Source organism: Bacillus rossius, chromosome 2 (assembly GCF_032445375.1).
Source record: "Bacillus rossius redtenbacheri isolate Brsri chromosome 2, Brsri_v3, whole genome shotgun sequence".
Taxonomy (NCBI): domain Eukaryota; kingdom Metazoa; phylum Arthropoda; class Insecta; order Phasmatodea; family Bacillidae; genus Bacillus; species Bacillus rossius.
The window spans coordinates 117,293,516-117,319,528 of NC_086331.1; the positions used below are offsets into that span (position 1 = coordinate 117,293,516).

A 26,013-nucleotide genomic window follows, 5' to 3' on the forward strand; every position below is an offset into this window, starting at 1 on the left:
TTTTATTGTAATATTCCTTGACAGTATAAATATAAATAGTCATCTTACAGAATTCAGACAAGTGTTTGCGTAAATGTATGCAGTAATTGTATAAGCAATATTAATGTTTAAATGTTAGTGTAGCAAATAGTTATGCCACTCGTAAATCCAAATGAAGTGCAACTGAATGATTTGCATTACTTGTCAGTCCATGATCAGGCTTAAATTCAGATTGTTTCTTTAAAAAAGTTGATTCAATATATTCTTTAAATTACCATAAATACATTATGTAAATGTGTAAGTTCCTACTTAACTACCTCTATTTCTTTGATGCAATGTATTCACAAAGAAATCACAATGGGATAGTTTTGTTACATAGATATAGAATAGATTTAGCTAAAAATCATACAAAAGTAATGTTAGACAAAATTGTTCTTTTTTGCAGCTCACTTACTGATTGCTTTTGCAAATAAAGTTGGAATGCTGTATGCTGCTCGAAGCATTTCTGGTTTTTGTGTTGGTATTGCTTCCTTGTGCCTTCCCGTCTATCTGGGTGAAACTCTACAGCCGGAAGTTCGAGGAACATTAGGTTTACTGCCTACTACACTTGGAAACATTGGTAAGAAGTTGTTTTTACTCTTACTTAATATGAAAAAAAAAAATTTCAGCTCTTGATGGTTGTCTACAAACTGTCACTGAACAGTTTTACAAGCTTGTAATGCACCCTTTATTTTATCATATGCATGATTTTATTTTGTATTCCTAAAAAATAAGTAATGCTTTATTATATATGTGCTCCTCTGAGAAAATAATCATTTTCATTTTAAATGTGTGCTTTAAGACTCAATGATTATCAGTTTTACTAGAGATGGATGAGTCTGCAAATTTTTGGGTAGAGTCGAGTTGAGCCAAGTTCAGTAATAATAACTTTGAGTCATGCTGAGTCGAGTCCACACTACATACTTTTAGTCGAGTGGAGTCTAATTCTAAAAAAATTCAGTCAAGCTCTAGTAATTGCAGAAATTTTAGAGAGTAATTTTATGTTACTGGTTTTAATGTTAATGTACTATTAGCATTATATTAAATTTTATATATGACTTCAAAGAGTTAGACATTTATGTCGAGTAAATGAGTAAAATATAACTATCAATTATACATATTTATAATTTCTTTTAAAATTAAGTATTTTATTCTCACTGGACTCTGAAAAACTCTTAAATGATTTTAACCTTACAATTTCCTAGATGGTAATTCTGAAAATGAACACTTTGTGTAGAAAAAGATCCAGAATTAATTTTTTAACTTTCTGACATGGTTTCAAATTATTTTCTACGAGTATGTTGTGTTACAACAAATAGTTTACCAGTAGTTTACAATTTTAATGTGTGGTTAGGTTAGGTCAGGTCATTTACATTACAAATGTGAGCATATTAAATAATTGTAGACCAGCACATTGGATAAAACTTTTTCACAAAATGGAGTACATCTCTGCAAGTGTTGGTGCCTATTTATTCATGGTATAAAATAACACTTTTATTTCCAGCCATGATTGGGTGGGGGGGGGGGTGGGAGGGGGAGGAATTAATGGTTCATTTCCAATTTCATATTTATGCTTTTATGTTGTTCTGCCCAAATACCAGTAACTTGATCTGACATATTCCTCAGTGTAGCATTTGCAGTCTAGTTCACTGATTAACTGTAAATGCTCAGGAAGCACAAACTGGCTTATAATAGTAGTATGTAATAAGCATTATAATTTCTGACAGCTTCTGCAACTCATGCCTCTTAATTACTGACACCATTATAAGGTTAGTCAGAATATTCCTAATAAAATGGTCACACAGTTCATACAAAAATGTGAATACAAAGCATTTTTATTTGAAGTAGTTATGTATTAGGTTTAAATCTTTTTACAGTTAAGGTTTCATTTCCATTTTACTGATATTAAATCTCTTTTATTTTTCAGGAATTCTGCTGAGTTTCATTGCAGGTTCATACTTGGACTGGTCACAGCTGGCCATTCTAGGAAGTTTTTTACCAGTGCCATTCTTCATCTGCATGTTCCTCATCCCAGAAACACCAAGATGGTTAATTTCAAAAGGTATTTTCATAAAGCTTAATTTTATCTTGCATTTCTGATACAATAATTTGTATCCTCGTGATGTTTTACATAGTTTCAGATGGGAGTAGAGAGAGTAGCGATGTGCCACTTTGCGTTACAGCAGGCATCTAAGAGCGAGCCACCTCCGCATATGCCTCCGGAGGCCTAGTATGTCCGTGAAACCAGAACTCACTGGGTGTTTCGAAAATCTTTACTCACCGACATAACCCAAGTCAATGGACCGGCAGCAGGGCTTCATATCTAATTTTCTTTGTGCACACAGGCCGTATTCTAGCGGTATCATGTTGGTTCTAGCAAATTTAGCTGTTGGCATAATAGTGGAAGACAGAAGCTAGACCTCTGGTTGGCATGGTGCCTGTGTTGTAGGCTTTTATGTATGGCAGGTTGAGAGAGGCTACTAGATCTCTTTGTTGTGTGTTAAGGGCTCCGCCTACCCGGGCACACATACGGTGCGCAGAACTTCAGGAAAAACAACGCGATTTCAAAACTACTCAAGATATCCGAGTGGGGTATAGTTAGAAAAAGCATTTAAGAGTTCGCTGAGGGCGGAAAAGCACTTTTGATTTCGGATTAATTTTTTTAACTGTATTTTTAGAAGATTTAAAATGGCTAAAACGCATGTTTTCAGAGTAATTTTTAGGCGTCAAACAACCAGTACAGATTCTTGAAAGCACTTAAGGGACATGCATTACATCTTTATCTTCATTTCTCGGCCATATAATGTTACGGTCACCGACTCAAATTTTACAGTTATCCTGTGACAACGAGAAGACTGCACGCCAGTTCAGAGCCTTGCGCTTAGAGGCTATACCGTGCTAGAAGCAACAGCGAGCATCGCGCTTATCATCCCGCCTCACTAACACACATACACCCCTGACGAGGCGGGCCCCTTAATGACTTCAAGCTGGTTGAGTCACTTCAGATAACCTTGGGACTCATTCACCAAGGCAGATATGAGTAGCACCCTGATACGAGGCTTTTATTATAGGCAGTTTTGGATACCAACATGTGGCCTTTTGTGTACACTTAGAGAGAAATAAGCATTCTGTCACTTTACGAACAATTCTGCCTGATAAAACATTTCAGTAAATGTAAATTAGGCAGTATTATTTGTTCAGCAGCACGATTTTTTATTTACAACCTGAAGCCGACAGTTACCAGTTCAGAACATTATTTTTTTGAAGGAGTAACTATCAGTATTGGCTATGGTTTTAAATTTTTTTCTAAATCCACCCTTTGTTTGTCAATGGATGAATGTTGTGCTGTGGCCAATTTGTGGGTTTCTTGCTTGTAGTCTTGAATGTTTTCTTTAAATCTTGTAGTAACACTCCATATAAATCAGTGAGTTGTTCAGGTAAAGGTTTATCCTTCACTAATGGGAGGTATGCAATTTGTAGTTTTACTGAAGGCTTTTGTATTGTAAAGATTGTGTGTTTCTTAATGAGTCAGTGACTCCATGCACATATGGGAGCACAGCTATATTATTAATTCTGTTTACAACCTTGTCTTTCTTGTTTGCATTCATTGGCAGATGTATGTTTAGTTTTAAAACTTCACTGGATTTTGTGGAATATTATACCAGCGTGTTGGATGATGAGAGGTGGCATTTAAGTACAGTCAAACTTCCAGTAATGGACACTTCCTAAAAACGGACATCTTCTAACAACGGACAACTTTCAATTCCCCAGCACATCAATACTATCTCTTATGAATCTAACAACTCTGTTTCGCTGACATTCTGAAAAACAGACATTGTCACCAACACTGGGCATTATTTTTTTTAATTCTCTCATTAACACACAAATATTACTACAGCATCACAATGACAGCAATTTTAAAGGTTAAAAATGTTATTTATTTATATTTACTCTCAAGATTTCCAGAAAAAATTTATATGATAGATGTGCAAAAAACATATTTTGTGTTTGTGACCTAGCAATTAAACTTGATGTGGGAAAAACACAAATAGAAGAAAATATAAAGATTTAATACAAACATACAAAATTGTGGTTGGAGAATAGTTATGTTTCAAGCAAACGTTTATTTTTGAAAACTGATGGATAAGCAATAGATAAGTTAACCTATGAATGGCTCTGGTGCAGAGGGTTTGACAATTATTAGGGAAATTGAAACTCATTTCGAAAGTGCTCTACATGTGATGTGTTTGTGAAGATGGATATTTTTTAAGGCAAACAGTGTTGTTATTATTTTCAACAAGTTTTTATGAATATATATATTTTTTTATTTTATTTTAAGGTCAGTTAAGTATAATAATCTATTTCTCAAAATAGGACACTTTTCCTTTCCGTGTGGATGTCCGTTATTGAGAAGTTTGTATCTATGTGAGGGTAAGTTTGTCACAAGCACTGCAGCCCAGCTTTCAGTTCTGTCTTTTAGAAATCAAAATCTTCTCAAAAGGCAAATTCTCTACTATTTAATTTACAGGGTAAAATTTATATTGGGATGTAAGATTTTGAGGTGTTATTTTATCCTTGCCATGTTCCATATAATGAAGGTATTATTCTAAGGTTTGTACCTGCAGGATTAAATCCCTTTCTTTTGACTTGGCTAGGAAGTCGTTTGCTACACCTACTTACTGTATCAGTGGTGGACCTTGACTTGGCTAGGAAGTCGTTTGCTACACCTACTTACTGTATCAGTGGTGGACCTTGACTTGGCTAGGAAGTCGTTTGCTACACCTACTTACTGTATCAGTGGTGGACCTTGACTTGGCTAGGAAGTCGTTTGCTACACCTACTTACTGTATCAGTGGTGGACCTTGACTTGGCTAGGAAGTTGTTTGCTACACCTACTTACTGTATCGGTGGTGGACCTTGACTTGGCTAGGAAGTCGTTTGCTACACCTACTACTTACTGTATCAGTGGTGGACCCAAGGGAGGGCTTGCTCTTTTATTTCCTATCATAACTTACAAAAGATATAATTACATTTTTTTTAAAATAAATAAATAAAAGAAACATTAGTTCCTGAACACAAGCCTCTCGATTCACCACTTTTTTGCTGTTTCCGTGGATGTCACACAACATTCAACCAGACTTGTCATTGCCTAGCTAATGTAGTTCTGATCAAGCTGTTCGTGAAGGATTTGAAGAGTCTATGGATTTGCCTTACAAAAGCAAAGCTTCCATTGTGTGATGGTACAAGTGAGCAAAGGAAAGCTCTAAAAGACCAATAAACTTATCATGGTTTATCATTGGGTAATCATAAAACATCTGGCTAAATTTAAAATAAATACTTCAGTATCCTGGCTCATAGTTGCATCATAAACCTGATGATACCTGTGGAATGCAGAGTAAAACATCAGTACACCCTGCTTTTTTTATGGCGTTAATTTTTTGAAGCCAAGATAGTCTTCAAGGCAATTTCCACGAAAGCTCGTAATATATTCTATGAATATTGTTCCAAGCAAAAAAGAATACATTGAAATAAAAATAACTTCTTTGGTAGGAAACTAATGTGGTGTAACATATGAGAGAATAAAAAAACAATTAATACATAAAAGTTCTGCATTTTGGTTGTAGGTAATCATGAAAGAGCACAGAAATCACTTCAGTGGCTTAGAGGCAAGGATTCTGACATTGGTCCTGAGTTCAGTGCAATTGAGGACACGCACAATGCATCCCTTAAGACTGAGACAACAATTTGGGACCTTTTCAAGAAACCAAATCTGAAGCCACTTGCTATTTCTATAGGACTAATGTTTTTTCAACAACTGAGTGGTATAAATGCAGTTATCTTCTACACAGCTTCAATTTTTAAGGTAAGTAAGAAAACAAAATTTCACCTTCTTTCACAAAGTATGAAGTAAAAAAAAAATAATATAATTGTGCTGTTCAATTAAAAGTAAGAGTAGCCTTTACAATTGCATTTAATCAGATAAAGGATGTGTAAGATGGTAAATGAAAACAATGTACTTTATCAGGTTGTACACCCTAACAATAATAAAAAAATTAACATTATTGCATCACTCCAGAAAATATATATTGCTACTGAAACATATAATTATTTAGTAGCATTAATACATGTATACACATGTATAAAATTACCATATTTGTTTATGATTTTTCGCAACCTCTTATTAGAGGTTCTATGTTACCAAAGGCTTGGTCGCACAAATCCTGTTGATTTTTTTCATTTTCTTGTGATTGCTATTGTTTAAGGGCTATTTTGGAATTTTAACATGATACCTCCTCCCTTGCATTTGTTGTTCTGTCACAAACAAATTCAACAGATATTCACTAACTGCAACAACATAATGGGTGTAAGAAGTTGCACAATAATTAAAAACACCTGCACAACTTTTTACCTTCATTATATTACAATTAGTGAATTTCTGTTGAAAATATTTGTGAAAGAACAACAAACATGAGAAAAGTTTTGTGTTCAAATTTCAAAAATAGCCCTTAAAAGATAATAAAAAAATGAAAAACTCATTGTGGCATGTGAGACTTCCCCGTAAGTTACTAAAATTGTCTAGGATTGGATATTTTTAAACTTTCTATCGCCCTTATTTTATTAGCATTGTAACCACCATGATGGCTACATGAAAACTGATCAGTAGCCAAATATCGGGTTGAGAAATCTCCTCTTTGGAATTTCATGTTTAATTTTTAAATTTTATATATATATACATACATACACACACACAACACACACATACATACATAAACAAAAATTCTGATCATGTAAAATAATACATATGTTAAGAGTAACTATTGTGTTGAGTATGGCAATGATATGTGATTCTTTGTTTCTCTTTAGATGTCTGGAAGTACTATCAATGAGAATTTAGCAACAATCATAGTTGGCCTTGTAAATTTTGGATCTGTGTTTGTGGCAACCATATTGATTGATCGACTTGGAAGAAAAGTACTGCTGTATATTTCTGCAACAGCAATGACTATTTCATTGATCATCCTGGGGACCTTCTTTTCCTTCAAATCTGCAGAATATTGTGTCGAAGCCTACGGCTGGATACCACTCGTTAGCTTTGTTATCTACGTTGTTGGATTCTCACTAGGGTATGGACCCATACCATGGCTAATGATGGGAGAAATTTTACCAGGTAAAAATTTAATTATTTAAACCATATATTTAAAAGTTTTCATTGAAACTGAACTTGATAAGTTTGAGGTTACTGGCTTATGCAACACACCTCGAACAAAGAATAAACACTTGGATTTCAATTTTTAAAGCAGGGAATGAGTGTTGAAAAAAACTAAGTAAAATACATAATTAAATAGAATGGTTGATTTAATTACCTGCAGTCTCATACATTTAGTCTTGATTTCAAATCCCAAGGCTACTAGGACAAGGTAACAGGCGAACGATACAAATTTTGTCTTGCATAATAAAAGTTTAAGAAACTAGAAACAAAAATGTTAGTTATGTTTCCATTTTTATTGCATATTCAAGTAATGAAATCAACTCGGCACATTTTTCACTTAAAAATTAATTCAATATAAGTACACTTTACAATACTAAATATAGTAAAACTCGCTTAAGACGTTCCCGCATAATACGTTTTCCCGCTTATTAAGTTCACAAAATTATTCCCTTGATCACTTCCATATATCCCTATGTTAATTTTTCCCATTCATAACGTTTGCGTTAATAGATGCTTCCCTCATATAACGTTCTGCGTTTGTGATAAAAAATAATAATTTTTATCTTTAAACTTTTAAACTCTATTTCTTTTTTTAATTAACTTATTTCGGAACGATAACGAAATAATTTGAACTTGCACAAGACCGTCGAAACCTTTGCCAGACACCGCACGCTGTTACAAGTGTATTTTTCGACCAATCATCTACTTGAATTGAGATGCTGTTTCATCTGCACGCCATTTCCCCTATTCAAGACAGAACATCTGACGAATGAGAAACGCACACGACCGTTGAAACCTTTGCCAGACGCCACACGCTGTTACAAGTGTATTTTTCGACCAATCATCTACTTGAATTGAGATGCTGTTCCATCTGCACGTCATTTCCCCTATTCAAGGTAGAACATCTGACGAATGAGAAACGCACACGACCGTTGAAACCTTTGCCGGACGCCGGACGCTGTTCCATCTGCGTGCCATTTCCCCTATTCAAGGCAGAACATGATGAATGAGAAACGCACACGACTGTCGAAACCTGTGCCACACGTCGCACGCTGTTACAGATTTTATTTTCGACCAATCATCTGCTTGCATTCATATAGACCGAGGGGCTATTCCATCTACACACCTTTTTTCCTATTCAATTTATAACACGTGACGAATACGCAGTAAACCATACATATTTACTACCATCCATTACTAAGTTTGTTAGTTTTGCTATCTTTTTAGGTGTGATTTTAAAGTTATCAAGCTTAATAAATATTTAGTGTTGTGGCGAACAGTGCATAATGGCATCTACCAGTAGTGGAGAACCCATTAAACACAAGGCGTTATCATTTGAAGAAAAACTGAAAATAATATCAGAAGTTGATGCGAATCCTTTGATACCAAGAGTGAGTATGGCAAAAAAACTTGGGATGCCGCCGTCTACTTTGAACGGAATCATGATGAAGCGAGACCAACTTTTGGCTACTAATGTTTCGTCAAAGTGTAAAACAAATGAAGGTTGGTAAATATGAAGAAGTTGAAATTTTACTCTTGGCATGGTTTAAAGAACAGAGGGCACTTGGAATTCCGACGAACGGCCCCATTTTAAGAGAGAAAGCTGTACAAATAGCACATAACCTAAGTGTTGAATTTCATGCTTTGAATGGCTGGCTCGACAGATTTAAGAACAGAGTAGAAATTGTCTATAGAACTGTAGGCTGAGTGGGGAATCTGAGAGTGTGTGTGATGATACTGTCCAGAGTTGGATAAACACAAAGTTGCCTGCAATTATAAAGGACTTTGAACCAAAAAAAGTATTCAACGTCGATGAACGTGGTCTGTTTTTCAACATGCTTCTGGACAAAACCTTTGTTTTAAAAAGTGAAACTAGCCATGGAGGCAAACAAAGTAAGGAACGAGTGACAGTGTTATTGGGTGCCAGCATGGATGGCAATGAAAAGTTACAGTTGCTGGTAATTGGGAAACCAAAAAAACCACGGTGTTTTAACAACATAAGGACATTACCGTGCAAGTATGCAAACAACAAGTCTGTGTGGATGACAGGCAGCCATTTGTAAGACTGCGTGAGAACATTTTATGCAAAGATGGGGTGCAAAAATTGGAAAAATTTGCTTTTCATGATCACTGCCCTGCTCATCCCAAGGAAATATCCAACCTTAGAAATATTCAGATTGAATTTTTCCCACCAAATTCAACATTCAGGCTACAACCCATGGACCAGGGAATTATAAAAATTCTGAAACAGCATTTTCTCAGCGCCTTGTGTTACGACTTATAACAAGAATGAAAAAAACCAAAAATAGTGGTTATAAAATCAACATCCTGGGCACTATGCATTTTCTTTCCGCTTCATGGGAAATGCTTGACTCAACCATCATTAGCAATTGCTTCATAAAAGCAGGCTTTGGTGCTCAACAAGTTAACGATATTTTCCTTCAAATAACATGTAAGGACAGCGAACCAATTGAATGTTCTTCTACATGCAGTGCAAATTGGAAAACTCTTCAAGAGCACCTAAATTTTTCATGCACTTTTGAAGATTATGTCTCAGTTGATGATACGATTCCACCATGTCAGCCACAAACCATCGAAGATTTATGTGCACAACACAAGGATTTGGCTGAGGATGAGACTGGTAATGGTGACAGCGATGAAGGTGATTCCACTTCCATGCCAACTTACTCCGAAGCATTTCACCACCTGGACAAGCTGAGATTGTTTGTTCATGGAACACCAAATGTTCCAGATAGTGTGAGGAAGAGTTTATGGGAACTGGACAATTTTGTGATGCGTCAGAACAAAAATGTGTTGAAACAAACAACTCTGATGGAGTATTTTTCAAAACAGTAAATTTTAGTTTTTATTTTTGTTCTGAAATGATTTTTTATTGTGCTCATTAAAAAATTCATTTTAAACAATTCAATTTACTGATATAATTGTATCGTTTTTCCAGCGTGCCAACAATAATTGGTAAGTGTAATTTTGAGTCAAGCAGTAGTATCATCTGAATCAAGATTTTTCAATTAGATAAGTATATTCAGAAAAATTCCAGTGTGGTTGGCACCAGTGAATCAGTATTGAGAAAATGTTGAGCATTTAAACAGAACATTCTCAGACATTACATCACTACCCCACGTTTGAAATTTTTTCATGGACATTGGTTCGAAATAGCATGTTTTTATGTCCATGTTTTAAGTTTTATTTTCATTTGCACATTTCCAGTGTAAAGCTGTTCATTCTTCAATTACAATATCACTTCCTCCCTGATGCTGCAGCAATTGTGCAGCAATAAATAAAATGCTAAGAATTAATATTGTGACAAATATAAAAAACTATAGCTTACTTTCACCTTATAACTAATTATTTCCTTCATTGACTATTTATTCAGTCTAATTAAAATATTATTATTATTATTATTATTATTATTATTATTATTATTATTAACAATATTTTCCAATGTCAGATCATTGTGTGTTTAGCCAATGTTTACATTATGCCATATTACAAATAGCAGCAGATCTAGTGATATAAGCCAGAAGCTTTCAGGACAAGTTTACCTCATAGCTACCACACTGTGCTAGTGGCGTTAGTAGGCCTGCATTAGTAAACAACAGTATCTTAATTATGTTAAGAATTTTGTTCATAGGAAACCTAAACTGCTTTATTCTTACAACACATTGAAACAGAGCTTTGATTTTAATAATATGTTTATTTTGTATCTCAAAAATGTTGTGTTGAAGCCTACTCAAGTAAGCAAATATTAGGAATATACAGGTACATTATGTGAACAATGAGTTTTTCTACATGGTATTTTCATTTTTGGAACAATTATGTACTTAAAATGCATTTAAACTTATCTTTAACACTGTAAATAAATTTTACAGAGAGGAATGTCATATACACATACAGTAAACAAAACATATTTCAGTGATCGGAAAACAAGTTATTTTTAATAAAATATACTCTTATGGCAAAAATGTGCTTGAATAGCACTCAATTTTTTCTGGGAAAAAAATTAGGGTGTTACTTCGAGGGGAGGGTGTGATCAGAGTGCTGAGGAGCCCAAACTATAGCTCTACCCACTCCAGCATTCTGATTCCGAGGATACCAGCGGCAAGAGCCACTTTTATTTTGGCTATGAGGGGCTCACCAATGCTCGAGGCATCATCATATTTTTGTGTTTTTATTACTTTATTAAGATTAGATATGGGTTTACAGATTTTGATTTTAACTTTGAAATCTATGAAACCTAATGTGTGTAGTTATTTAAGTTAGTGAATATTTAATTAAAGGAAGATGATTCTGCTTTTTAGGACACTTATCTTAAGAAACTTAAGTTAACATAACACTTCAAATAATTTAAATGGTTAATGATCTCTCACAGTAGGTATAGCTTTCTCATTATACAACAGCAAACAGTTAATAATAAAGATTGCAGACTTTGGCGACCATTGACTGAAGTTGCTTGGCGTCTGAGTTGTAGCCACGTTAACCTTCTCCCTGAAGATGGCGACTGCAACGTCGACCAAAACGTCAGTGATATCTTCGCCTTCGACGCAGCTACAACCCAACAAACAGTCTAATTCTTCTGGAGAGCAAGACTTCAGAAAAAGATCAAATCTAAAAAAAATTATTACAATAAAGCAACTGATTATCATCACCTTTAAGTTACCCTCATATGTCGCATAATCGTCACACTCGCATAATCGTCGCACCCATATTTTAGGGCGTCAAAATTCGGATAATAAAACTTCTCGCGTAAACGTCGCATGATGTTTTTGGTCCCGCTATTAGATTCCGAGCGCTTTGTGTAGGTATCTTTTCCATATAAAACGGTGTATTTAAAAGTAGAAATCTAATATTTATTCGGAAATTAACTATTTTACTTATTTAATTAACGGAAATGCGAAGCTGTCTGATGTGTAAATTTTCTTTTAAAGACGTTTTTAAACGTTATAACCTTTATCTGCTCGTCTGCGTCGCCGCGGTGTACCCCTTATAAAACTTTAGCCAGCGCTAGTTGGCATCATTCATGTTTGGTTATGTTGCTTCCCGTATAGAGCGCACACATGGACGAATATTGATATCTCGCCGATTGGATGCAACGCGTGCTGAGTTAACTACATTTGATGGCCTGCACTCTTTCGTGGTAAATGTGTACTATGACGGTAGTTACGCGTTAGTTCACGTCACATATTCAAGTGGCTTGCGTTTGGGTCACAGATTTTGTTTTTTCTATTTAAAGTTTAATAAAGGTTTTTGTTGCATGAATTATTGATATAAATTGTTTGGCGTGCTCTTGTATACTCCACCTTTTTTTTTTTTTTTTTAATGAACGTACTTTCCATGAACGGGTTTTGTTTTTATAAATAACTTTACCTAACAAAAAATTATTTTTCCGCATAATCGTCGCACCCCTACTTTTCAAACTTGATTTTGGTATAAAATGTGCGACGATTATGCAAGAAAACACAGTATTTATGAAGTATAGACATCAGCTTGCAAATACATACAAGCAATCAGCATGAGCTGTAATACAGCAAAATATAAATTCTAGTAAAATTTTGGTAAATTTAATATTATGGGATATAATCCGCTATTAAAAAGTAAATGAAAAAATCAATAACTTTATTTAAATTTCTGCTTATGCACAAACAAGTAAATTTTAATTCAAAGTTCTAAAAAAATTTTATGCTGAAAACCAAAGTTTAATTTTTTAATGAGAGTTTGTAATACTGCGCAGTCTTTACCTTTAAACAATTCTGTCAGTTTATTAAAAGATAAAGTAGGAAGTAAACATGACAAACATGAGAAATGACAAATATAAGAAAAAACTTTTTTTTTGTTTTAAAACAAAAATTAGCTTCTAAATGGGGTATCTCAAAAATACTGTTTCTGTAATAAGGTAAATTTCATAACTGTGAGGCTTTCAAGGTCATTCTGTTACAAAGAAACTCAATGACATGATCATAAGAAAATTTGTATAAAATAATAATAGGATGATACAGAGAGATAAATGAAAATTTTTGAAAGAAATTGTGACTTTGGCTCTAGCTCAACCAAATGAGTTAGAAGGGTTTTAATTATTATGCCAAGAAAAGCAGAAGTTGTAGAATATTTTCAAGCATAAGAAACGGTTACTAAAAAAAGATAGGACTTACTTCTGAAGTAAAGTAAACAAGCGAGATCAACTTTAAAAGATGAGAGGCCAATCAGGCGTCAGCTGCCCAACTAGGTCAGAGCTGTCGTTGGGCTCATTTACGTGGCATGACGGTTGGGTTGAGCAGTGGTGTGCCAGGAATGTAGGGGTAGGAAGGATTTAGGCATGGGTGTTTTAACAGCACAATGATGGCACCGAGAAAAAAAGTGACAACAAGATGTTTATGAACTGGTGATACGTAAACCCTCAGGATAAGCCCTAGCTCATCCTTAGTCTCAGGTCCTCACTGAATATCACCATTACTTCACTAAATTTCAAAATTTAAAAGATAATTAAATCTCTAATCACTGTTTAAGTGTTTTATCATGTAGTAAGTTAAGTATAACAATAAACACATTTTACAATACATTATTATACTTTTAATATTTTAGCAGGATATTCATAACAACTCCACTAAAATTGTTGAATATGTCTAAATGAATTTTTTTTTTCCAGCAAAAATTCGTGGCTCTGCTGCATCTTTAACGACTGGTTTCAACTGGGCTTGCACATTCGTAGTTACGAAAACGTTCCTCGACATTTTAAACATCCTAGGAATGGGTGGCACATTCTTTCTGTTCGCTTGTATATGTTTTACAAGCATATTTTTTGTTTTCTTTTTGGTTCCTGAAACACAAGGAAAAAGCTTGGAAGATATTGAAAAGAACATGACAAGAGCAGGCAGAACTGTGCGACGTATGAGTTCCATTGCTAATCTTAGGCCATCACCAATGGCTGTGTGAACATGTTCACAAATATCTTAGATACGTATATATAACAGACATTATCATGCATTTAGATTTAAGAGTATTATTTGTATATTCAGAGTATTTATTTTCATATTAGGAAGTCTGTACGTTCTACTGGAGCCTGAAACTTACTAGAGTTATATGTAGCTGCCAGGCTTAAAAAACTATAATGTGGAGTGCCAATGAAATCTTAATTTTACCATGTTAAATATGGTAATTTTTTGGGTACGGTAACTTGTTTGTTTGTTACTATAGATGTCAGTTAAGCAAGAACATATCAAGAGAAAAAAATTTTGATACACTGTTATTCATGCTTTTTTATTGTGCCTTTCTAATGTTACTAAGTTTTGCTTGTAGTATTGCTAAATATAAGATTTTGTTTGTGTCAACTTATATACCCAAATGCTGATATTTGATATTGCTCTTGTGTAAAGTGCTCATGAACAAGCATCAATAAATAGCCTTCTGAACTGTATTAACATTGTTAAACTCTAATGTACATAAAGAGCTTATAGCTTGTAACTGCTGGAACAAAAACTGCCCTTAAAATGTCATAATTTTTACATTAGATCAAAAGTATTATTTCAAAAGAGTCCTCCAATGCTAAATCCTAAAGCCCTGTTTACCAACAGAATTTTATTCCAAATCTTTATTGCAAGATGCTGCTAAAATTTTAAAAATTTAAGAGGCAGGACAAAATATCCTTTTAATGGTATTTCATCTTGAATTTAGTTATATATCACTAAGGCGTATGATTTTAATTACAGAACCAAAGCTGCCGAAAATATAAAATTAAATTTTATGCATTTTTTGTTTCCATTTTGTACTATTGGCTAGTGACAAAAATATTTATTACTGGAATGGTCTTCTTTATTTCCCTAGTTTTATTTCCTAATATAAACAGGTTATATGATTGTTTTGATAGCAAATGCTTCTGTATAAATGAAATTAAAATAGCATAGTGATCATGTCATAATAAGACTTAATGCTTTAAGGCATTGTATACTATCATGTCTCTTACACTGAAAAGTAGTTTATTAAATATATGTATCGTAAATATAGTTCATTAATTCATTTTTCATGTTTTCACTTCTATTTTAACATTATTGTAGCTTGATATAGTTTATATTTAAAATATAACTGCATCAGTGAGAAATTAATGTAATTATGAAATAAAGAATGTTATTGATGTTGATTAATTTTACTGGTTATCTAAAGGTAACATTAATTTTATTTACAATGATATTCACTTGAATTATATACTGTATTTCCCAAATATTACATTTTTATAGCGAGGCAAAATGACTTAATAAACGTGCATGGATTTGCTAACTATGTGATTCATATCACATAAAAAATTTTCCTTCTCTAAAATTGTAGATCTAAATTTGTGAATTTTAAGTCATGAGGCTTAATATTCCATGACTTTTAGCCTTTCAAAAACCAAAGGTTTTAAAATCCAAGTTCTGTTATATGCATGTGTATTTATGTTAAAAACACTGGTGTCCAAAAAAAGCTACTGTATGTAAGTGTACTTGTATGTACATATTTGGGGAAAAAAAGTAATTGCATATTGGTCAAGAAGCAGGTGTGTGTGGTGTGCCTACGAAATGGACGAACAGCCTCTAGAGCCCTAGTCTCCGCTCTTCCCGTCAGAGTATTTAATTTTTGTTATTTCATATATTTGTGTCCATTTTTTTTAATGCGAGACACTTAGGTAAATGTGAGAGGCTTTTTATCACATATGTTAGATTGGATTAAAAATAAAACTGAGTCGATATTAAAATATTTGGATTACAGATGAAACTGAATCTAAATGAAAATTTATTTTACTGCGGACAAAGTAAATTTTATCAAAGTCACCCTAGTTTAAAATCCTGCTCTACTGGTAAAAGTGGCAAAGTCTAGAAAGAAGTATTCCGTGAGCATACGTCCAGAAATGAAAACACGTTGGGACATGGGTCATGTTGTAGCACAGTACCACAAAAGGTGTTTTATCAGACTATCATGCATTGTCACACACTTCAGCCCTGTCTCTCGAAGAATCACATGATTTCGTGAATGCACCTGGCTGGTCTTAAATTTGATGATATGCTCCAACAATGTTTGTACAGTAAATGTTGCATACACCAAGGACTTTAAGTGTCCCCATAACCAAAGGCAAGCATCACAGAATGAACAGATATGCTAACAGTAATAAAAGGGCAGCGTGCAGAAACAAAATAAGAGCAAATGCCATATGGCTATCTATCTGTCATATGTTAACAATTCTTTCTGGACATATTTTTTTAGAACAGTATTGCCAAGTTATGAACACTACCAGCCTGTGCAGATATGCATTACTTTTTCTGAAACACTTTGAATATGGTTTAAACACTATTGTATAAAATATATGATTGCTTCCATTTCCAATCAGTGCAAGACTGTACAATGAAAACATTATTAAATAAACTTTCTCTAATAAAATTATACATTAATTTAAATAAACTTCCAGTACTGAATTTTTTTTGTGACATTAAAGATGCATATGTGTTGTTATTATCAGGGTTTTATCAAATTTGAGTCCTGTCTCATTGTAACTGTAACATTACTGCATAACTGATTGGTCATAATTTATGTTAAAATACATTTTTGTACATAAGGTTTTATAATTAACCTCAACTAAGTTTCTTCGAAGGTAGAAGTAACATTTAAAATATGCTATAAAATTGACTGAAATGCAAATTGATAAATTTTTTGCTGTTACCAAGTTTATCACCATTGCATAGTTGAAAATAAACTGTGAGGTTGAATCAAAGCACAGTATTGGTTATTAATTATAATTTCTTTCACATATCAAATAAAAATATACAAACTTGGGAAACAAATGTGGGTGATTTATGTTTGTTATTGCACTGACAATGAAAATAAAATTGGTGGTGGAAGTAGTCGATTTGAGAAATTATGCGAAGAACCATAAATGATGACAAGAACATAGTGGAGCAATCACATCACCAATTACAATGCATTATTGAGCATTAACGTGCATTTAAAACTGTGACAAAGTGGAATTATACTGTACCTACCAGGTATGTGGACACACATTCATACAATACATGCTCAATAATTGCCATATATTAAAAAGAAAATTTGGTTTACAAAGGAAGCTTACAAGTTATTGTTATAAGCAAATATAATTCATAAGACTTCTCAAATTTACCCTTTTTACATTCATGTATTCATCACTAATGCTTCTATATAGGTAAACACATGCTGTCCTATTCACAAATAAATAATTTCTTTTAACAGTTAATACAATATACATAGTTAACTAATAAAACCAAAAATAATCCATTAAACAACATTTTAACAGCCAAAAATACTGATTATTTAAAAAACAATTTATAATCTGTTTTATATATACATCTAAAATCACCTAATCAATAAAACTCTTAGTTTATAATGCATTTTAAAGCTGTTGTACAATAACTTTTGTACCGGGAGTAATAAGTACTATAGTCAATCAAGTAACAGCGCAGTATCATCTTCTTTTTTCCCACTGTTCCCAATATTCTTGAGTCTGCATTTCTGACAATCGGGACACTGTTCTGTCAAAAGCAAATATTTCTTCTGCTCCAGTAAAAATGTTGGCTGAAGCATTTTCCTGAAAAAAAAATTTGTTGATTTTAAAATATATGAGACAAACTTAAGTTTCAAATGGCACCTTTTGGACAGAAAGGCACAACAGGATCTGAAAGGTGACAGTAGGATTTAAACCATCTAAGTTCTTACTTAATCATGCGGTGGAAGGATCGACTCACATTTTGGAGGTCATGGATTCAACCATGGCCACGGCACTGGGAGTTGTTTTTCTCCCAAAATGGTTTTCCGTCCCTATTCCAGGTGAAAGTAGCTGCAATTTCTAAATAGGTACCTTACACACAGACTAAAAATTATGAGTGTTGAACAGTGATTGGTGTCAAGCTAGTGACTAATATCTTAAGGAAATAAAAAATAATACAAATAATGAATAAGTCATGCTGTAGATAAGATCTGAACCTTCCAGTCTTCTAAGAGTACCATCTCGGCAAATTGGGAAATTTAACAGGTGAGTGAACTCTGGCTTCATATGTACAATAATTTATTTTCAATATTTGGGTTGGTTTAAACATCCTCACTTTAATGCTTTTCAGTTAAATAAAAGAAAATGGAGGGGAATATAAAAGGGACAGCTAAGCCTAAAAATGGGGCATATTTCCCAAGCTAATCGTGATTAAGCTAAGAATTATTTGAAAAACTATACCAACTACAGCATTTTTGCACATATAAAAGGCAATGTTAGCAGGAAGCTGCCTGTAACAGCTGTTATGGGCCTGCCTAACTGTGGCACTAAGCGGTGGGCACAACTACAACCCATTTCATGTTGGAAAATGACTGATCTGATCTCAAATAACATCAAAGAAATTTTCAGCCTAACAAAAAAATCAACACATTAATTTTATTACAAAAAAATGAGAATGGCTAACTTACCAGAACTTTAGGATATAATATTGAGTATATACGTAATAACAACTGATACTACTTAAACTACACTTTCAACACCACAACATAATTGTTTTCTATAAAGACACCCAATGGAAACAGATACCATGTTCAAGTTAATATTTTAATAAACAAGTATGTACAATACTTAACTATCATACTAGTTTATCTCTACAAGTTTAAGCACTTACAGATCCTGGCTGAATGTTGAGATCATCCATGAGCATCCTCTGTTCATCAGATTCCGCTTCTGGTTTCACGTCAGAAACAAATAATTCACTGATGGGCACATCAGAAGAGATCACTATGCGAACCTGCATTCAGAAGAAATCTCTTAACGTGTAAATAAGAAAACAGGTTAATAAACTTTTGCTGCTTAAGACAGAGGAATAATCACAATATTTGAAATTATACATTCTTTACATGACTTAAGATTTTATATAAATGCTTTTAACAGAGCACAAACATCAAGATCATTTAAGAATTTTTTTTTTAATTTCTCATTATTATTAGAGTTGATGCACCTATAAAGATGAATTACTAAACTATCTCCAGAGGTTTCAAATAAGAAAAAATACAATAATTCAATATTATCTTTGGACAATCCTTGTCATGTGTCTGCCTTGTTAGGGTAAAACTTGAAATAATGCATTGAAAATAACAACCATTTAATAAAAAAGATGGTTATCATCTCTTCATTTGAACATAAAATTTACAATTTAAATAATATCTTGAGAACAGCTTTGACACACTTGGTTCAGTTTAAGAAAGTCTAAAAATGACAAATGGTTGGATATGGTCATACATAGTTTATGGCTGTTAAATATGTCAGGTATTACACACATATAACCAATGAATGATGATTTAGCAGTAATGGTGTAAGTTTTTGGCACTGGAAATTAAATTTCATATGCAGTAAACTCTTGTTCATCCATGTTAATTGGGACCTACTGATGACTGTATCATTGAAATCATGTAATAAAAAAAACTGAATTAGTCACCAGCAAAGGAGTCACAAATATCTAACATATTTGGGGTAAGGGTCGAACCATATATATCTGTGTTCAGCAGATTCTCTGAATACAAGTGAAGTCTTTGTGAACTGGATCTCAGCTCATTGGAACATTAACAATACAACAATATGGAACTGTGTTATGATCCTTCTCTGCTCTGTGTCACACATTATTACTACATGAGGGAGGGGCAGCTGTCTCCTACTCCTCTCCCCCCTCTGATGACCTCACCAATCTCCGAACTACTACAAGTTGCAAGGCAAATGAGATTTGCCTTACAACACACTTTTCACACTCATTTTTTCTCTTCCGTCTATTGTCTATCATTTTCCTACCTCTCTACGGCAAGTTTTTATGAGTTCTTTGTCTTATAAAACTAGCACGCACATTACAGTCAGCAAGAAACTTGTGCCAGACTGGAGGAATGTATACATGTTGTATTTTAAAGAACCTACATTTATATGTATACATGTGTGAGTTTGAATTCGCCTGACAATTTCGGCTCAAGGTTCATCATGAAAAAATCATCATGACAAAATAAGTTAAAAATCTCTAGATGACATGGTCTAAAGTGCATGTCAAGGCTGGAATACATCATTAGAATTGAAAATCAACCACTTCTTATAGAGAAATGATTTTAAATCGAACACTGAGCATCTGAATTATGTTTAATTGAATGATGTTCTACAAAAACAGCAAATTCTGTCGCTGTATCAGAATTATTTCGTTGAAATAATTTGGGGTAGTAACACGTCACAAAAATATGTAGAAAATAAATATTTCAATGAAAAATTTTTGCTACAGTAACAAAATTTGTGGTGGATGTATAACTGCATTCAAGTAAAAATAATACAGATGCTCAGTGTTCTATCTCAAATACGTCCTTTATTATTTACAATGAAAATGTTGTTCAGACCCAACATAATACATATACCAACCTCAGGAAACACTTCAGACCATAGTTATACAGATGTTTTCAAATTATTTTGTTGAGATGAACCTGCAGCCCAAGTTTGTGGAATTCAGTTTCACCCTATGCATATGCATATACACACACATGCACACTGCATATATGCATATACACACATGCACACTGCATATATGCATGTATGCACACACATATACATACAATATGTACATACACACACACAGGATGTTCGGACAGAGGGGCAAAAATTTAATGGACGGCAGGGAATTCCAAAACAAACTATTTTTTTGTTAGGAACTTATGTCCGTAAATGATACTCTGCATAGTTACAGGCGCAAATTTCAATTTTGCACGCATTTGGAAACTACTCCTTTAGCTGAAAGGACACATTATCGCAGCCCTGTGACGTTAAATGCTCTGCGGGAAGCAGGTGATGAGCAGGGTGCAGAAGTTAGAAGTTAGCCAGGCACTAGCAACCAGCTAAACCACAGATCATTATTAATTAACAAGTAAACTCAGATGCTTAATTTAGACACTCAAAAACAAAAAAAAATTAAAAACTCGAGCTTATTTACTTGGTGAAGAGTGTGAAGGAAAATGTTTTTGCTAATGCACCTAACTTAAGTTTATGAAGATGCAACATGTGGAAAAATATTCAATATGTCACCATAAAGGTAGCATGTATCTATCCACCAGGTGTGTAAAAATGTGGGTAATGCAGCAACATTTTTTTTATTATTTTAAGCTGTTAATGAACAGGCGGCACCATGTAACAAGTAATGTGAATGTTAGTATTTATTGGATAGTCACAGGCAACATGCTCTTTCCCCCTCCTCCACACAGACTTGAGCTAGTCTGCCCAGATGGCAAGATAATGCTGGCAGGAAGAGTTAGAAAGTAAACAGGGTTTCTATGCTAAGCCCTTCCCCCACCACATCACACTTTTTGTGATTTTATTACTATGAGACAGAAATTATCATTTCATCTATGAGTAGGACATGTGAAAAGATAACCAAAGTACTAGATAATTTTATAAATTTATTTTAATTCACCATAGTATCAGATAGTTTGCTTCTCATGAACTGCAGAAAATTACCCTACATCACTTAAATAGTTGTAAAAAATCTTATGGGTGCATTCCTCTTTCAAAGACCTCTGACCAGCGGTAGATTGCAGGTGAAATGAGACCCATGATGTAATGTGTGTATGAGCCAGAGGGGTGAAGAGGTGGTTTCAGGTTTTCTCACCCAAGAAAATTTTAGATCTTGTTTGTGAAGATTACCCCTCTCTGCTTGTGTACAGCCAAAATACTGACTGGAATTAAACAACTCCTCAATGCTGACCGCCAACAAACAAAAAAGCAGGGAATTCCAAAACTCATGAGCATAGAGTAATCAAGCCTACATTATCACAAACCTTGGCACTATCCAACATACTTAAAATAAAATAAGCTTCAAAAACACAGTTCATATTAAGAAAAAAGAAAGTAAAAAATAAAATTTATTTCTTAAGAAACCACTTTATAACAGTATGTATTAACCAGCTGTGAAAAACAAAAAAAAAAAAAAAAAAACTTCTAGTAAATGATCATGGTGCAAAGAGTCAGGCAAAAATTTAAGTTATTAATATTTGTCTGACTTTATATTACACAAAAACCAGATAACGTATAGAATATACCTAGTACAGAAATTACAAACAAAAATTATTTTCAGAAATTATATTGAGAGGTATCCATAAAAAATTGTGGCACAAATATTCAATAATCCAACGTGGTGGGTGATACAGTTATAAATTTTTAGTGGCTTCTTCAGCTTCGCATCATCCAGGTTTCACTACAACTTGAACTAGAATTTTAAGAAAATCATGGCAATTGCTGTGGTACTTTTCAGTAAGTTTTGCAAGTTTGTATTGCCAATTGCAGATCTACAATAAATCCACTCTACTTATATTTTAAATAAATTGTTCTAGCACACAAAGCACACAAAGCAGCATTTGGTAATAATGAATATACTCACACGACAGTCGTACAGAGTATCAATTAGAGATATGAATCTGCGTGCCTGAGATTTTGTCTTCATACTAAGTTGAGGTAGATTGCGCACCAAAATAGTATGAAAACTTTGAGACAGCTGCAAATAGTCACTTGCTCCTAATGGCTAGAGAAAAAAAAATTAAGAAATGTTGTTAGTAGTCACTATTTACAAGAGGTGGAAAATGGTAACACAGTAGTATTAAAATTTAAGGTTCAGCTTCTATAGAAATTTCAGATTTTTCTGATAATTTTTTTTTTAATGAGATTATAGAAGCAACTTTGTATGATGTGGAAACCCATAAAAGAACCTGGTTGATAAGAATGTTAATAGTCGCTAACATTTTAGTTATAAATATTTGCCTAACTATTTACACATAGCCGATAATGAGTAGCATATATCCAACAACAAATTGCTACAAATACAAAGAGCAATGCTTATACAACTAAACACCTGTAGGAATATTCTTAGATAAAAATAACAGCATGAAAATTCAGTAACCTAACTTGACAGGTGAAGCAAAGTTTCAACCCTGTCTCACAAGTAGCATTTACCAAGAATCCTAATGGCCAAAGAATAATATGCAATTTATCTTCTTTGTAACTTTATTCTAGCTCAGTTGTGAGAAGTCAATAAAATCTGATATACAGTATTATTTTGTTTTTTCAAGGTGTATACGAAATAAACAATTTGGCTGTTTAAGAGTGTGATAAAAAAAAATGGCTGCATTAAATGTATAATATGTATTACCACAAATTTTAAAATGAATAATTTATAGCAGAGATTATAGACACATAAAAGGTAAATTTATTTAGCAATAACTATCAATACCTGTTTCTACAAGCCAACACATGGATATTTAAACCACCAAAGCAAGTAGTAAAAATTGCACAATTAAGAGAGGCACATAGAATGATATTTAGAGGAAGAGATGTATGGTTATTCCTGCAGTACTCTTATCCCTCTGCGGGGCATGGGTGCATCACCTGGATCCTTATACTGGATCCTTATAGTATGGATCATTGTAGTATGATTCACTTGTCACAAACAGTATCATCCGCAATGACCAATATCATCATGAATATCATGAAAATTTGGCTCTTTTTGGACACACATTGCAACATATACCAAAAATATTTTATCATCACTAAAGATTGTTGCCTAGTGCCTACATTTAACTTTATTAATACAAATAATAATAATTATATGGTAAGAAAAAGTACTTTTGCTAAGTATTGTTGCACATTAGAGATCTGCTAGCGTGATAGAATTCAATCCCTTCCACACAGCATCCCCTCCTTCACAGGTGGCCAATTGCTACGGGTAGCAGGATCCAACACACCTCAAAATCCGTACATAACTACATAACCCCGGGATTATGATACTTAACGAGATGTCTGCTAAAACGAAGCAACTGGACAGGTTGCAGAAATCAGACTTCTTGAAAGATCCCAAAAAAAAGTCACAAACTCTCAAATCCGGGGAGCTAAAGACCACTCCACGTAACCCCTCAGAGAGTGAAAACATCTAAGTTTCGCCATTCAAACTTGAGCCGTGTGGGCTGTAGCACCGCCCTGGTGTAACCAGATGTCTCCCAGATCTGTTTCCTCACTCAATTCTTTCGATTGAGGTTCAAAAATATTTTCCAACATTGCTACATAACATTGAGCATTGGTAACGGAACGTCCATTATTCTCAAAAAAATAAGGCCCAATGACCCCAAATGGGAAAACAGCACACCACACAGGGACTTAAAGGGTGTGAATTGGTCTGTGGTGAAGTTTTTTTGTCCTTTTTCACACCTTAGGGTTAGAATTTCGGAAAATATAAACATTGTGGTTGGTAGTTTTCGTAAGTTTATTATTGGTAACCAATTTCATTTCATATGCTTAATTAAATTCAGAAATACAATTATTACTCTTAGAAACATACTAACCCTTTTTCACTCCTTTAAGAAGAGTGTTTATTTCAGTAGCGGCCGGTGATGTTAAATTATGGGTGTTCACACACTCATACATACACACATGCTAACACATATGCACTCATAAAGAAAAAAAAAAGACCTCCTACCTTACTGCGTACTAGAAGCCTGTTTTGGTGTCAGATTATCTGTGTTGGTGCGGCACCGTAGCAGTTACTGCTTATCTTGGAGTCGTGAAAGATATATTTCATTTATTACACAAACTCATGTCTGTAATTGTAGCCCGAATTAACACAACGAAGCTTATTGAGCAGACTAGTTATTTTTAAGAAATTTTAAATTGTAATTCAAAATGGTAGATCGCTGATCAAGCCTCACATAAATAATAATAAATTATGTTTGATGTTCTTGATTTTTCAAATTTGTGGCTGGGCTTAAGCTTATCAAAGTGTTGTGCCTGAAAGCAACGTGAAGCTAAAAAAATATGATTTTACAAACTTTAATGCTACAAAGGTATTGCACCATTATTTATTTGTAAAAAAAATCCATTCTTCTGGTTTTCAGCTGAGCAAACTTGATTAAAATCATGCATGCTATTTATTAGTCTTTTTTCTATTGACAACATTGCTAAAGCAGTAAGTCTTTCTTCTGACATAGTGTTCCTAAATTTTTAATTGTTAACTTTTCCTTGTAGTAAGTTTTCTGTTCGCTAAAATTGTTTGTACGGAATTCATTATGACGATTTTTAAAAATTGTACATGTTTGCTATACGCGCTAAATAACGCAGTCACATTTTCACAGTTAAAGTCTTACAACAAAGGGAAACTTTATAAAATAGGTACCTCAGAAAAATGTTGTCCTGCGTAAGGCACAGAAAAATATTTTACAAACGCACAGTCACACTAATTATTTAAAGATATTTACGCTCACATTGAACCACACGCAATCTTTAAAACATCTTTAAAACATGTTTACCACTACTTTTTGCCTTGAACAGTTTTATTATTAGTATAGATACCACTAATAATCCATGATTTAGAAAACATTTTATGAATGAAATACTGAAAAGAACTTAAAAAGATGGTTTTCTTTATAAAATGGTCATCATCATCACAGTTTTACTAACAGCTCCGGCTACAGAAACAACCAGCTTCCGTGTACCATAAACACAGCAAATACTACGCAAGTTCTGAACATACACAAGCTATTCTACTTGATCCAACTAAGAAAAAATAATTTAAATTCTATCAAATTTGGAATAAAATTATTTACTTAAATACTATTTATTATATTGTAACCATTTAAATTGGTTTTGGGATAAAAGATAATGAGTAAATTTTTGCCTTTTTACAGGAGGAACCAAAATATTGCAAAATTTAGGTAATTCAGTGTTTCCGAGGCCTTTCTTGCCCTTAGCC

The 26,013-nt window shown here is 33.6% G+C and overlaps 2 protein-coding genes across 5 annotated transcripts in view; one reads left to right on the top strand and one right to left on the bottom strand.

The window, feature by feature from the left end:
- The window catches only part of LOC134529672 (facilitated trehalose transporter Tret1-like), a 341,884-nt gene extending 326,503 nt beyond the window's left edge, over nucleotides 1–15,381 (top strand). For both annotated transcript variants that reach the window (XM_063364007.1, XM_063364008.1), the window contains exons 5-9: nucleotides 425–598; nucleotides 1,946–2,080; nucleotides 5,643–5,881; nucleotides 6,883–7,186; nucleotides 13,890–15,381. In XM_063364007.1, the coding sequence (XP_063220077.1) occupies nucleotides 425–598; nucleotides 1,946–2,080; nucleotides 5,643–5,881; nucleotides 6,883–7,186; nucleotides 13,890–14,176 (1,139 nt within the window). In that variant the 3' untranslated portion in view covers nucleotides 14,177–15,381. The remainder of the gene's footprint in view (nucleotides 1–424; nucleotides 599–1,945; nucleotides 2,081–5,642; nucleotides 5,882–6,882; nucleotides 7,187–13,889) is intronic.
- A 1,606-nt stretch (nucleotides 15,382–16,987) lies between these two features.
- Nucleotides 16,988–26,013, bottom strand: part of LOC134529673 (putative ATPase N2B) — a 32,229-nt gene continuing 23,203 nt past the window's right edge. Inside the window, exons 5-7 of one of the 3 annotated variants that reach the window (XM_063364009.1) lie at nucleotides 22,660–22,800; nucleotides 18,895–19,017; nucleotides 17,281–17,825 (exon numbers count right to left, since the gene is read on the bottom strand). In XM_063364009.1, the coding sequence (XP_063220079.1) occupies nucleotides 17,703–17,825; nucleotides 18,895–19,017; nucleotides 22,660–22,800 (387 nt within the window). In that variant the 3' untranslated portion in view covers nucleotides 17,281–17,702. Of the gene's footprint in view, nucleotides 17,826–18,894; nucleotides 19,018–22,659; nucleotides 22,801–26,013 lie in introns of all 3 variants that reach the window. The other 2 variants (XM_063364012.1, XM_063364011.1) reach the window with 2 other exon arrangements.